This window comes from Lampetra planeri, chromosome 2 (assembly GCF_965212315.1).
Source record: "Lampetra planeri chromosome 2, kcLamPlan1.2.h2, whole genome shotgun sequence".
In the NCBI taxonomy this organism is placed as follows: Eukaryota; Metazoa; Chordata; class Hyperoartia; order Petromyzontiformes; family Petromyzontidae; genus Lampetra; species Lampetra planeri.
In genome coordinates this window covers 32218766-32232990 of record NC_136108.1, presented here as the reverse complement: position 1 = coordinate 32232990, position 14225 = coordinate 32218766, and the positions used below count along the sequence as shown (strand labels likewise).

The following is a 14225-nucleotide window of genomic DNA, read 5'->3' as shown; positions in this document are numbered from 1 at the left end:
GGCGGGCACAAGCCGGCGTGAGTAGGTTGAACGTTGAGTTTTATAAGGGCACCACGGGGTGACCAGCCCCTATACTCTTAGTTCTTTCGGTAAAGTTACGTAGGTAAAAAATGAAGTTAATAAAAATAAAACAATAAAAATCACGACGTTTCGGAGGCAACACAAGTCTCCGTCATCAGGTGGGACCGTCACAGCCAGATTTGCTGCATAAATCAGGCTGTGACGGTCCCACCTGATGACGGAGACTTGTGTTGCCTCCGAAACGTCGTGATTTTTATTGTTTTATTTTTATTAATTTCATTTTTTACCTACGTAACTTTACCGAAAGAACTAAGAGTATGAATCCTTGCAGTCACGAAAGCTTCAAATATAGACTGACCAGCCCCTCCCCACCCAGCCCCACCCCTCCCACCCCCCACCCAGCCCCACCCCTCCCTCTCCACCCAGCCCTTCCCCACCCTCCCCTCCCCACCCAGCCCCTCCCTGCAAGACGGACACAATAATCCCCTGTGGGCTGGTGTAACCAGGAGAATCTTACCAGTATTATGGGCTCTAGTTCTAAGGCAAACCTACGGAGTAGATAAAAACACAAAATAATGATCAGCGAAAGTTTGAGCAAATCCGACGCTGCTGATGAGACGGTGAATGTTGAAACCGGTGCGGAGTTTTCTTGTGTCGAACAAATGCCGCAGAACAAAATCACTCGGAGAAGGCCGTGTGACCGGGTTCCTCGTGGGATGTGTACACAAACGCTTTAACGTTTATGCGGTGAGACAATTATGGGAACGGAGGTGTAAGTTTGTATTTATTTATCTTGTGGTTTCAGATTGCCTGCCCCGTGCTTGGCCCCCGCACTTGCAATGAACTACTGAATGTGAACACAGCAGCAGGAGGAATATTGTGTAAACATGGTTGGCTACGTACGTCCAGCAAGCCTGCATCTGCCGATGTTAGACGGAGTTAGAATGATGGCTTTAATCTAAGTTGTCTTGTGGTTGTTGTTGTTGTTTGACTTGTATCCCACTGGGATTTTTGCACACAGCGTTGGTGTACGGTGCTTTTTTCTGGAAGACTTTGCAGTTTTTCCCTGGATTTTTCTGTTTGCGCATAGTCACTTTAAGATGTTTTAGTTTTGTGTTTGTTGCGGTTGCACCCGATTCAAGAGCCGAATGGCTCACAGGGCTATACCAAATAAATGAAACTGAAACTGAAACGAAACTGATGTAGGCGTCGCACGTTGAAACCGAGTCCGAGTGCCCTCGGACTGAAATGATGCTGCAGAAATCCGCGCCCTCCAGAGGTGTGGACTCGAGTCATGTGACTTGGACTCGAGTCAGACTCGAGTCATGAATTTGATGACTTGCGACTCGACTTGGACTTGCATAACAATGACTTTGTCCCACTTATGAGATGTGGACTCGAGTCATGTGACTTGGACTCGAGTCAGACTCGAGTCATGAATTTGATGACTTGCGACTCGACTTGGACTTGCATAACAATGACTTTGTCCCACCTATGAGATGTGGACTCGAGTCATGTGACTTGGACTCGAGTCAGACTCGAGTCATGAATTTGATGACTTGCGACTCGACTTGGACTTGCATAACAATGACTTTGTCCCACCTATGAGATGTGGACTCGAGTCATGGGACTTGGACTCGAGTCAGACTCGAGTCATGAATTTGATGACTTGCGACTCGACTTGGACTTGCATAACAATGACTTTGTCCCACCTATGAGATGTAGACTCGAGTCATGTGACTTGGACTCGAGTCAGACTCGAGTCATGAATTTGATGACTTGCGACTCGACTTGGACTTGCATAACAATGACTTTGTCCCACCTCTGGCGCCCTCTCAAGTCCAGACGTTGGACTTGGTGGGTCGCGTGATGAAATACTGTCGTTACTTTGGCGAGACAGATATATGAAGGAGACATTGTTTATCTAAAATCATGAGATACAGCGGCTGTCTAAGCATTTCGTAGAGGGGGGTAACTGCCCTCCCTTTCCCCCTTACTAGATGCACCTCTGCATGTACTGCAGTTACAAGCACAGCACCATTTATTCGTTGAGTCAACACCAACAACAACTGCCACCATCCTTCCACGAAGAGGCATTGGCATAGCCACAGGCCACTTGAGCCAGGCTCCGTGCAGTTTGAGGCTGCTATCATCATGTCCAAGTGCGGAATGCTCGCCGCTGGCAAGGAGGTCCTGGGACAGACCCAGGTGGCATTGCTCAACTGACCGAGACGACTGACAGATGCAGCATCTGCACTCTCAGCTGTGCCCAGCCCTGCTGTCCTTTGAACTTGAACCTGCTGAAACTCAGATAAGGTCAACCGAATCCCACACATGAATAACAGCAACAACATTGGCGGCGGTTGATGACACGTGTTTATTTTGTCATTGTCTCTCTGCCGAAGGTTACAAAACGCTTTTATTGTTGTGTTTGTTAGTGATAGTACTAACTACTAGTAATTACAGAAAACATCATGTGCCATTGACATACAAAGTCCCGCTTTGTATAGTACATGACTGCAATATACAATTTTAGTACTCAAATGTCAACAATAATCCATGCAGCATATTCTGCATTATTGGCTACATATACGAGTCTCCACTGTATATGTGTATGTCAGTGATCGTCTCCGTATATCTCTGTCTTCATCTCTCTGCGTCTCCATGTCTTTTCTCTCCATGTCCATCTCAGTCACCGTCTACGCTTCTCTCTCCGTCCCGTCTCAGTAACGCCATCTCTGCGTCCTCCACGTGTCTGTCGGTCTGTCTCCATGTGACTTTTCCTTCAACTACATCTCTCTCCGTGCCGTGGATCTGCATCCGTCGATCTGCGTGTCTGTGTCAATCAACATCGCGATCGGATCATATCCGAATTAACAATAACACGGTAATAAAGCTGCGCCCTGCTATATATAAACACCACGCCAAGATGCGTACAATTTCAACATACAAATACCCACTTGGATTACAGGATGTCCATTCAGTGCACATACATATAACTGAACAACAGAGCAACTATATAGCCACTCTCAGCTTTACACGCCGTGGGGAATCAGAGCTCTTAACGAGCACCCGATTAAGGCCAGCACGACACAACATTCCTCATGTGCACCGAGCACTGGGGAGAAGAAACGAAATGCACACCTCCATGTGTGCTTATTTCTGAAGTGTGCCTGTATTCTAAGTTACCGTTTGCCCCCTCCAGAGCCAGTGCCCCTGATACATGTTTTTCTCCGTCTATATTTGAGTGTCAGCGTGTTCCCTCCGTTTGCCAGTATCTGTCTCTCTCTCTCTCTCTACAGTATATCACTTTATGTCTCTGTGTCTTTGTCTTCGTGTATGCGTCTGTGTCTGGTTTCCCTCCGTATCTCACTGTGTCCACAGGACACCGTGTCTCTCAGTTTGCTTCCACGTGTTCACCTTGTGTCCAATCAAACTTCTCAGGAAGGATGTTGCTTATATCGGAGCTGTGCTTATATAAGGCGTAATCTTATCCAGCTTCCAGATACTTTTACATTTTACGCATTGCTCCGCGTGGACGTGATGTCACGTAAGCCTATAATCTATTGGGTGGCGCATGGCTCAGATTATTTTAGGACTTTTTTCCGCCCGTGTTTGCTAAGCCCAGGGAATGCGTTCTCGTTTATTTCGGTGCATTGTACTTTGGCCTTGTGTGCCCACGTTCCTTTGGTGACCCGGTGGCCGGGTTTAAATGCCGCGGCCGCTGAGATTGGGAGACCGCCTCCAAAATTTGTTTGCGTTTGTGTGGATGTGTTTTGCCGAGTCTCGATGCGTCTCTCCGTTTGCCTTGTCCGTCTCTTTCATCGTCTCTGAATCGCCACGCGTGGACGTTTCTGTGTTTCTCTGCATGCCTCCTGTCTCTATGTTTGTCTCTGCACCACGTCTCTCTGTGTTTCTCTGTGTCCACAGATCTCCATGTCTCGTTGTGTTTGTTTCTCTGTGTTTGTCTCTGTCTGTACATCAAGACAAAGATATCCCGTACAGCAGGGCTCCCCAACCCCCATCAGGAGGTGAGCGGTGAGTCCGCGCGTGGCTCGCCCCATTATTTTATTCACCACTTCAGTCACGGTTTTGGTGAGCCCACAAGCTGCTAACCCTAGTAGCCAAAATGAGTAAAAAACAAACGTCGCTGGAGAGCTTCTTTCAAAAGGGGGAAAGACCCAATGATGACCCGCCCCCCCGGTCCGTGAAAAAATTGTCTTCCACGAAACCGGTCCCTGGTCCCAAAAAGGTTGGGGACTGCTGCCGTACGCACAGCCTTTAACAGACTCATACTCTTATTTTTTTCGGTAAAGTCACGTACGTAAAAAACTGAAATTAAAATTAATAAAATAAAATAATACAAAAATAATAATTTTAATTTAATTTTTTTATCTACGTGACTTTACCGAAAAAACTAAGAGTATGAATCCTTGCAGTCACGAAAGCTTCAAATCTTTAACAGACTGTTGGGGCAAATGCTGTTAGCGATCACCTTGTTAATGAGACACGGCACACGAGGGGGTGAGTGGCCCCCTTTGTCTCCCGAGTGGCGACGTTTACACACCGCACCAGGTACTCATTCCTGGCCGAGTCGACCTAGGGGAAGCCGAGGACTAGTTCACATAATCGTCACTGGTGTTGGCCATGAGCGGGAATTGAACTCGGATGGTCGGTTTCATCATGCAGTGCGCTAACCACCACATCACTGTATACCACACGCATGCAGACACACGGCACAGACTCAGCCTGTATCAGCTGCAGGAACTCAAGACGCATGTTTTGATTTTCACAGGAATGCAGGGCCCAACACAATTTGCCTCTCAGCAATATTGTTGACCTGACCTCTGGGCAGAGAAAGGCACGCCCAGGCGATGTCAACTTTGAACCTGACCTTTGTGAGCAAGGCTTGTTTACAAAAAACACCGAGCCGCATTATGGCTCCGCTGACGCATGTGTGTTCTTGTGTGTGTGTGTTTTCGAGGCGCAACTGTGTTGATTGCCTGAGCAAAGGAACACAGGGTGCCTGTCATGGCTGCCACGCCAAACCCACCCCCAATTTTGGCAAGTGTGGCAAAGCCATAAGCTGCCAATAAAAAAAATCCAGAATGTTATGGCGAGCGCGAGCAAGTTGAATTAACAGTTGTAGTCTGGGAGACTTTGCACTTTTTGATAGACTGTTGAGTGCCTTGGAACAACAGTAGTTTGTGAAATGTGCTATATAAGCGTAATCTATAGTAATGATTAAAACCATTTGACGCTTGCCCTTCCAAGTTTTTATTTAATTATTCTACTTTGGCCCACGAAACTTATTTTTAAAAAAAACTTTGCCAATTGCACTTTACCCCCGTATTTGTTCTAGCCCACGTGGATGCTTCCCACAAAGTGGTACTCATTTTATCCACTCCTGAAGGATGAACGAATGAGTAGCTGAGTTGACTACCCAATAGAGATGTGAACTCGAGACCTTCCAGTCAAGGTCTACGCATATCCAGGGGTATTTGTCCCCCGAAATTCATTCACCTGTTTCTAATTACAGGGTCGTGCCTGTTAGTGACAGCAGTGTAAAAGCATTTGTTTTTTCCAAGGTATATTGTGCTTACGTCACACGGTGGAGTTATCTAATCAGAACTCTTGGACAGCAGTGACATAACATCACAACTTATTAGAGAATGGCATGTGGAAGGTGATAGCAAACAACTACTTCTGAAATCCATTCAATTGCCTCATCCACACTACGAGGCGCACCAACGCATATTCCCTGCTGTAGAGGCATTCATCGCATGACAAAGCAAACATGTTTGTAATTTTGAGAATTTAAATACACCGACTGAAGTGACATCCCAAATTTTATAACTTAATGTCTTCTTAGTGCAGTCAGTGATGACCGAACTGAAACCACCAACTTACTACATTCGAGACCTCGGTTTAACCACGGGTGGCCAAAACTCAGATTCGCACCTCACAGGTGAAGGGCTCAGAGACTTGAAACACAGTATCAGTCTCCTGTGTCACCCGGCCATCTTGTGCTAAAACCTCCAGGCGCTGTTCACGCGGATCAGCTAGAGGCCAAACTACGTCGTGTCTTTGCCACGCGAATTCTTAATCTTCATGATGCCCAGCAGCATTACGCGGAGCGACGGCTTTGAGTTCTCCTCCACCTGTGTGAGGTCCTCTTTGACCGGTGAGCCGTTCGGGCTGTCCCCGACCTTCCCGGCCGAGTTCGACTCCGCCGCTCGTCCTTTGACGTTGGCGCTGCTCTTCCTCTTCTCCTCGCCGGCCGTGGGACCCACAGGGGGTTTGGCCGCGGCCTGGGAAGTTATCACGCTCGCTGACCGGCGCCTCTCGTGGACGATCTTGCTGGGCGGCACCTCCAGCCGATCCGGCACCAGCCGCAGGGTGGAGCGGTCAAGCGAGCTTGAGCGCAAGGTACGGCGTGGCAGAAGTCCGTGCTGCTCGGTGCCCTGGGTGCTGTGCGACACACGACGTCCCATCATGAGTTGCATCGGGGGTCCGTCCATCATCTCGCTCTGCTGCTGCGATGACGCCGGTAGCTGCCACCGCCGCGTGTCCCTGAGCGTGCGAAGCGTCTGTGCCTTGACCGGCATCGTGACCACCACACGGCCGGGCGAGCCGAGCTGCCGCTCCGTGCCATCGCACGATACGGACAGGCTGCGCTTGCGGCGGTGGAGCTGCTGCTGCGGAACCCTCAACAGCTGCAGCTGCTGCTCGTAGCGGGAGCCGTGCGCCGGCTGCAGGTACACCAGGTCGTCGGTGAGTGACGACGTGGAGAGGGCGCGCCTCCTGCCCTGCTGCTGCAGCAGTAGCATCGGCGGCTGCTGGTGCAGGTGCAGCTGGTGCAGGGCCTCCTCGGCTTTGCTGCTGCTCATCATCATGATCGCCTTCTCCCGGCGCAGCCGCTCCTCCGAGCCGTTCACCACCCGAGGCACGTACCGAACTTCGGTAGAGCGAAGGTCGAAGCCCACACGCAAGGCGGGTCGCTCCTTGGCGTCTCCGTCGCCCTCGGCCGCCTTGAGGGCAGATTTGAGAGGTCTCTGTGGGCCCTGAGGGCATAGCCACGCGTTCTTTCCCGTGGGATGCATGGGGGCCTGTACCTTTTGCATCGCGCCTCGAGTCTTTGATCGGTGAGGTGATTATAGAGTTGTGAGCGCAGAGAGGAGCTGTGGCAGGGGAAGGGTGAGCGCGTGGGTGCGTTGATGAGAGGGTAGGTGAGCAAGGGGGTGAGCGAGGGAGTGAGTGTGCAGGTCGTGGGGGTCGGTGGGTGGGTGTTTGAGTTGGCCAGGTGGCTCTGGGGTAAGAGCGCTGAGCTGGCAGAGCTGAAAGTCCTGGGCGAGTGAGGGAGTGAGTTCGTTTTGCTTGTATGTATGTTGAACTTCGTTTGCACTGTCTGTAGCCGAACGTGCTAATAGGAGGTGCGGCGGAAGGACAACAAACTACACACAAAAAGCAGCTCTCAGTGGTTTCCTACTAGCTTAATGAAAAGCAATCCCCATGACCGCAGAAACGCTTCTGAAAGCGCATGATGCAGTGACCGTCTTTGTCCGATGGCCAGGAAAAAGCCACTTGCGAGGATGACCGGAGTTCACGTGATGCTTTATGCTCCCTGACGAGATCAGCAAGGTATATTCAGCACTTGGAAATGGTCCCGGTCAGTAGGCCCTGGTCAGACGCCTCCTCTCCTAAAATATAAACAAACTCACACATGATGAATAACACCAAGCATTTAACCAATCACAGGTAAGTTCACAGTTTTACTTTTAAAACACTCCCCATGCACACATTGTCAAAGGGCAGCATATGATGATGGTTTGATGTCTGCTTACGCTGATACTGCTGCTGCTGCTGATGATGATAATTATAATAATAACTGCTCAACCGGAGCTATTGATGCATTTGGATTGCCTTTGTGCTATTCGCCTTTTGTCATTCTCTGGTTTGACACTGGTGAAACAAGGAGGTTGTCTGTGGTGTAGAGCAATCAGTTCCAAGGACAACGCATACACTATTATCAAAGCACGTTTGTTTGAATGTTCTACCATAAACATGTGTGTTTATTGCAGACTCGACGCTTATCAAAACGCGTATATTTGGTGTTTGAACGTCTTAACATCTGAATTAATGCCGGAAAGGAAAAAAAATCCTCTTCTTTTTTTCCATCAATAATAACACAGCGACTGCTGCTGTTGTTGTTGCTGCTGCTGATAATGATGACGACGACAACGATTTTTTTAAATTTCCCTTGTGTGACACCTCAGGCCCGCGCAGTGAAAGGGGCGAATGTGCAATTGGGTGCGAGGGCGCGCACAGATAAGCGGATACCTTTGATACCAATAACCAGCGCGCTCCGTGAGGCTACGACGCCTCCGCATGCCAATCGGGCCGGGGATGGGGGAGTTGGGATGGCGGGGGTTGAACTTGTATTTTTAACACGTGCAATCAAACAACCAACGAATGGTTTGAAAGCAGCCATTGTTCTATTACTGTGGTGGAAACCCAGGAGGGTTGTGTGCATCGTGTCAGCTAAGTTAATGTCTGCGCTACCACCGAAAACACCCCCACTTTGCATGGAAGCTGTCAAGAGAGGCATCACGTGATTGGCAGGAGAACATGCAACTCAGGCCACCATGCAATTGCCTTATTAATAACAGTACACCATACAGGGCCTTCTGTGCCAATTAAACCTCTCTTAAAATTAGTTTATGTATGTGTAATAGGTTCAACTGAGTCACAGACGTAGACACATTTATTCAGTTCCAACACACTTCCCCTGAACAGAATAACAACCTAAGGTGGTGACCACCCAGCTAACTACACTAGTTACCACGTAACTGCTACTACGGACTGGGACCAACGACTTCGGCCTGTGCCCACGTGTTGGAGACTCGTTGAACGGAGATCGTAGACGAAGGGTTTCTTCCAGGATGAACAACAAACCCGGTCCCTCTCGGGACCCTGCTTATATTCTCTGTGGCGTGGCTGGCTTCGCCCTTGGCCACGCCCACCTTCCAGAATCCTCGGGAAGGATCTGGGCCCCAATCACGTGACCCTCCCTAGACCCCTCTTGGGGCCCCTCTGTCAACTTAACCGGTCACGTGTCCTCCAGGGTCAACCAGAGTGCCATGGCCTCACACAACCTTATCGTTCGGTCGGCACCCACACACCCTGTCCTGTATGGTTGGCACTGCACTTAAAGCGTGATGCCATCCAGCGCTATTATTCAGTGCACACCGTGCCCCTCTAGGGCTGGTACTACACCCACAGCATGGTGACATCCAGCGATGTCACTACATATGTACTGTATGTGCGGGCAAGGACAACAAACTCAACACAAAAAAGCAGTTCTAAAGAAATGAGTTTCAATTAAAATTATTTAAAAGTGCACAGCTCCGGTGGTGTCCTAATATCGGATGGAAGAGCGTTCCAGACGGCCGCAGAAGCGCATCTGAAATCTCGCGATGCGGTGACCGTCTTTGTTCGATGGCTGAGTCAAAAGCCGCTGCTGCTGCTGCTGCTGCGAGGATGACCGGAGTTCGTGTGATGATGGTTTATGCTCCTTGACGAGAACAGCAAAGGCATTGCGGTTTAATTTTCGATTTAAAGCTTTCGTGACTGCAGGGATTCATCTTCTTGGTTCTTTCGGTAAAGTCACGTAGAAGAGAAATAGTAAAATAATACAAATAAAATATAATACAATAATTCTCACGACGCTGTCTTTCCGACAGACCTGTTCTTCACCTGAGGACGGCTGCTTGCGTTGTGACCGAAACGTCGTGAGCATTCTTTTATTATGTTTTATTTTTATTATTTTGTTATTTCCCTTCTACGTGACTTTACCGAAAGAACCAAGAAGCATTGCGGTTTACATTCACTCTCACTAAACATTCGCTAAACGCCATGTCTCACGTTAGGCTTAGGAACCAGTAGGTTAGCGCCGGTCTTCGTGCTATCATCACTGAAGATGTAAAATATCGTCAGGGATTCATTTTAGCTGTGTCTTGTCTGGGTCAGTGACCACAAAAAAAGATTCTAAATTCGGCACACCACATCCAGGATACCTCATGATGCGGCCAGAGGTAATATTCAGTGAGACATTAATTCCTCAATCCAGTGTTATACCCATTTATATAAATGTATCGCAATGTACTTTAATGCCAAATGGCTTCTGCAAATCGATTTTGATTAAATGTATTTTGGTGGGAGCTTTTTAGCAGACTGCGGCAAAAGCGATAAAAAATATTGATTTTAAGTTCGCGATCGGTTGCTGGAGAGGATTTGCGAAAGTTGGCCTCATCCGAGGTCAAGTTACGATGCGGCGAGCACCACAAGTGAAAGCCTAGCCCTAGCTCTAACCATAACAAACTAGCCAAATAGACTCTATCCATAAATACACTCAGCAAACCAGACACTAACCGTAACCATATCCCAAACCGCACTAGCCAATCAAAGTCTAGCCCAGCTTGTAACCACAACAAACTAGCCAATTCTACTCTATCCCTAAATATACTCAGCAAACCAGACACTAACCATAACCATATCCCAAACCGCACTCGCCAATCAAAGACTAGTCCGGCTTGTAACCACAACAAACTAGCCAATTCTACTCGATCCCTAAATATACTCAGCAAACCAGACACTAACCGTAACCATATCCCAAACGGCACTCGCCAATCAAAGTCTAGCCCAGCTTGTAACCACGACAAACTAGCCAATTCTACTCTATCCCTAAATACACTCAGCAAACCAGACACTAACCATAACCATATCCCAAACCACACTCGCCAATCAAAGACTAGTCCAGATTGTAACCACAACAAACTAGCCAATTCTACTCGATCCATAATTATACTCAGCAAACCAGACACTAACCATAACCATATCCCAAACCACACGAGGCAAGCAAAGTCTAGCTCTACCCCTGATCCTGACCGCATCCCGCTAACTGTATATCTGAATATTCATCATCAGCCTTCATCTATCCACTGCTGGATGCATGCAGGCCTCCCTTGTGATGTCGCAATCCCTCGCTGTGCTGCAATAATCCAACCCCCAAGCACCGGGGCACGTGCTGATCTCATGGCTATGATGATAACAAAGGTATAACGAAGATAACGAAGGTAGACGTCCCTTGATACGGTTAGCCCCACTGAGGCTCAACGCTCGATTTTTCTAGGAGGGTTCTCTTCTGGGATACTTTGGCTAATACGATTATAATAAGATAATCAGATTTAAATCAGTGGACGCACTCGAGCTAGAGAACTCCCGTTATGCGGATGTACTGTCTACGTCGTGGTGGTAACCACACGCTCCGATCATAAGTTCTTAATAGCCTTCTGGACTATGAAACAACTTCCGCAGAGTTTGCGTAAGACTTGCGCGTGTTAACTTAGAGCAAAACGAGTGGAGTCGGGGCATGAGAGAAATTCGTCCTGAGCGAGACCATCTACTGGGAAATCTGTGGGCGGGGGGGGGGGGGAACGCGCTTCATAGCTCATCGGATTCCTCCCGCAGTATAAATGAACATTCCGACGCTGATTTACAGCGACAATCGAATATGTAAATTTGACGGGAAGCGAATTGGAGACGTTAAAGATCCCCCCGCGTGTAGCCTTTAACAGACTGCCGCCGGGGCACGTGTTGTTAGCGAGCGCCTATTACGATAAGTAAAGGTCGGAACGGCGCACGAGTGGGAGGATTTTGTAAAACTCCACACCCGGCCGCCTTTGTCTCCCCGGTGCCGATGTTTTACACACACACCGCCCCATTATTTACGATTACACCGGGAGATACAGAGCTGCTTCTGGCTTCACCGAGCCACTGATGTCAGCCGTGGTTGGCAATTGAACTCAAGTTGGTGGAAGTTCGTCCCGAAGTGCGCTAACCACTACGCCACCGCTCCCCACGTAAGGTGACACGTTGTAGAGTACGGCGATATTAAAACGCTCATTAATGGAATGTGTCAAACGTTAGTGAGCGTTTTAATAGTGAAAAAGTCTTGAGACTCTGTGAGGCTTTCTTGGTTAAATAAAGGACACGTTGAGTGGAGCGGTGGCGCGGTGATTAGCGCACTACGCTGTGAACTCGGAAACCTCTGTTCGATTCACACTTGATTTAAATTTTCTGTTCGATTCCCGGTCACGGCTAACATCAGTGGTCACCTAACATCAGAACCGGTACTGACCAGCGTGGTGAAGTATGGTTACTCCCCCCCCCCCCGCGCACATCCATAATCGATACGGTGTGGGGGATGTCTTTACCACATCAGTGAATGAATTAAGTTGCTGTAATTATCATCATTATTTGTCTGTATTACCATCAGGATAATAACGACTCTAATCACACACAATATGTAGCACACACACACACACGCGCGCACACATAGCCTGTGAGTGCAGCACAGCGACCGGCAGCTAAAATAACAAAAATATTATTTGTCTCCGAATTCGGCCAATCTTTCAAGAGCCGCAATGCACCGTGGTGGTGGTGGTGGTGGATACGAGACGATCCTTAATCGATAACGGTCACGAAGCAGCCCCTTTAAAAAAAGGACCCCGCGACACGCGTCTACGGAGGAGTCGCGTGTCGCCGGGACCTCCCGTGGTCGCACGACTGTTCGACGGCTTCTCACCTGGCGACGCAGCGGAGAGGGCGCTCCACGTTTGAGTTGCGTCTTGCGTCTGTCGCGGGCACATCCACCGGCAATCGACGGAGCAGCCGCTGGCTGAATCAGTCTTCGGAAATCATTGAGCCACAAAAGGTCGTCCAGCAGCAGCGGCAGCAGCAGCGACGGCGGCAACTTTTATTGCCTCTTCAATTCCAAAGGGCCACCCACACGCGCCGCCGTTCACGCAGAGCGCAAAAAAAACAACCGCGGCTTGCCTCTTCGGCCATGTGATTGTGACGACGTCTTTTCTAGCCAGCCGATAACAAATACAAATAATAATAATAATAATCACGAAGCGAAGATGTAGACACTCGGGTGAGAAGACGACGAAGACGACGACGACGAAGATGACGACGACGTTGTTGATGTTATCGAGGCGTGCCGCGTTAGCTGCGCGCGCGCGTGTCGTGACGGTGTCGTGTCGGTGTCGTGGCGGGGCTCGTGGATGATGAGGTTCAGCGCCGCGGAGCTTCCCACGGAGCGCGCTGAGCGGCGTCGTCCTCGTCACGAGGTGGCGCGTGACGAGGGTGGTGGTGGTGGGGGGTGTTGGTGGGGGGGGTGGTGGTGGTGGGGGGGGGGTGTTGTTGGTGGGGGGGTGGTGGTGGGGGGGGTGGTGGGGTGGTGGTGGTGGGGTGGTGGTGGTGGGGGGGGGGTGGTGGTTGTGGTGGGGGGGTGGTTGTGGTGGTGGGGTGGTGGTGGGGGGGTGGTGGTGGGGGGGGTGGTGGTTGTGGTGGGGGGGTGGTTGTGGTGGTGGTGGGGGGTGTTGTTGGTGGGGGGGGGTGGTGGTGGTGGGGTGGTGGTGGTGGGGGGGGGTGTTGTTGGTGGGGGGTGGTGGTGGGGGGGTGGTGGGGTGGTGGTGGTGGGGTGGTGGTGGTGGTGGGGTGGTGGTGGTGGGGGGGGGGGTGGTGGTTGTGGTGGGGGGGTGGTTGTGGTGGGGGGGTGGTGGTGGGGGGGCTTTTTTAGCTGCAGGCCACCGCCGCCACCTCCTTACCCCCCCCCCCTGCACCGCCCTGCGTTGGCCACCCAGCATGGTTCGTACAAAGGCAAAGGACCCCCCTCGTCTCGTATAGCCTTAACGGACTATTTGGGGCAAGTGCTGTAAGCGAGTATCTGCATACCTGTCAACCCCCGATCAGACCAATTCAGATCTTATTGGTCACCCCGTGCACCGTATAAATCTCGACGTTCATCATACAAAGTCCCATCACAAGAGAGAAACACAGACAAATAGACACAAATATTTTTTGCGCGTATTGAAACTGCTGTATGCCGTACGGACCTGAAAACTCAATTTCCCTGTACAAGAATACGGCTAAACCGTATGGCTTGACAGCGATGAATATCTGTCCTATGAAGGTCGGCACGGGCACACACGGGCTCGTGTGTGCGCCCGTGCCCGGCCGCCTTTGTCTCCCTAATGATGATATTTTTCACACCACGCACCACACCAGGTACTCATTTTGAGGCTGAGTCGACCTGCGGCAGGAACTGGACCGGTTCAAATATTCGCCACTGGTGTTGG

The 14225-nt window shown here is 50.0% G+C and overlaps 1 protein-coding gene across 1 annotated transcript; it reads right to left on the bottom strand.

Annotated features, from left to right (window-relative positions):
- Nucleotides 1-2379: 2379 nt before the first annotated feature.
- Nucleotides 2380-13205, bottom strand: LOC144731989 (uncharacterized). The gene is made up of 2 exons (XM_078613178.1): nt 12668-13205; nt 2380-7721 (listed from the first exon to the last, which is right to left on the bottom strand). Exon 2 carries the CDS (start codon nt 7143-7145, stop codon nt 6096-6098), a length of 1050 nt encoding a protein of 349 aa, XP_078469304.1. The 5' UTR covers nt 7146-7721; nt 12668-13205; the 3' UTR covers nt 2380-6095.
- Between the last annotated feature and the right edge of the window lie 1020 nt (nt 13206-14225).

Coding starts and splice junctions, on each gene's coding strand:
- LOC144731989 (XM_078613178.1), bottom strand. CDS start 7,145: ATGCAAAAGGTACAGGCCCCCATGCATCCCACGGGAAAGAACGCGTGG.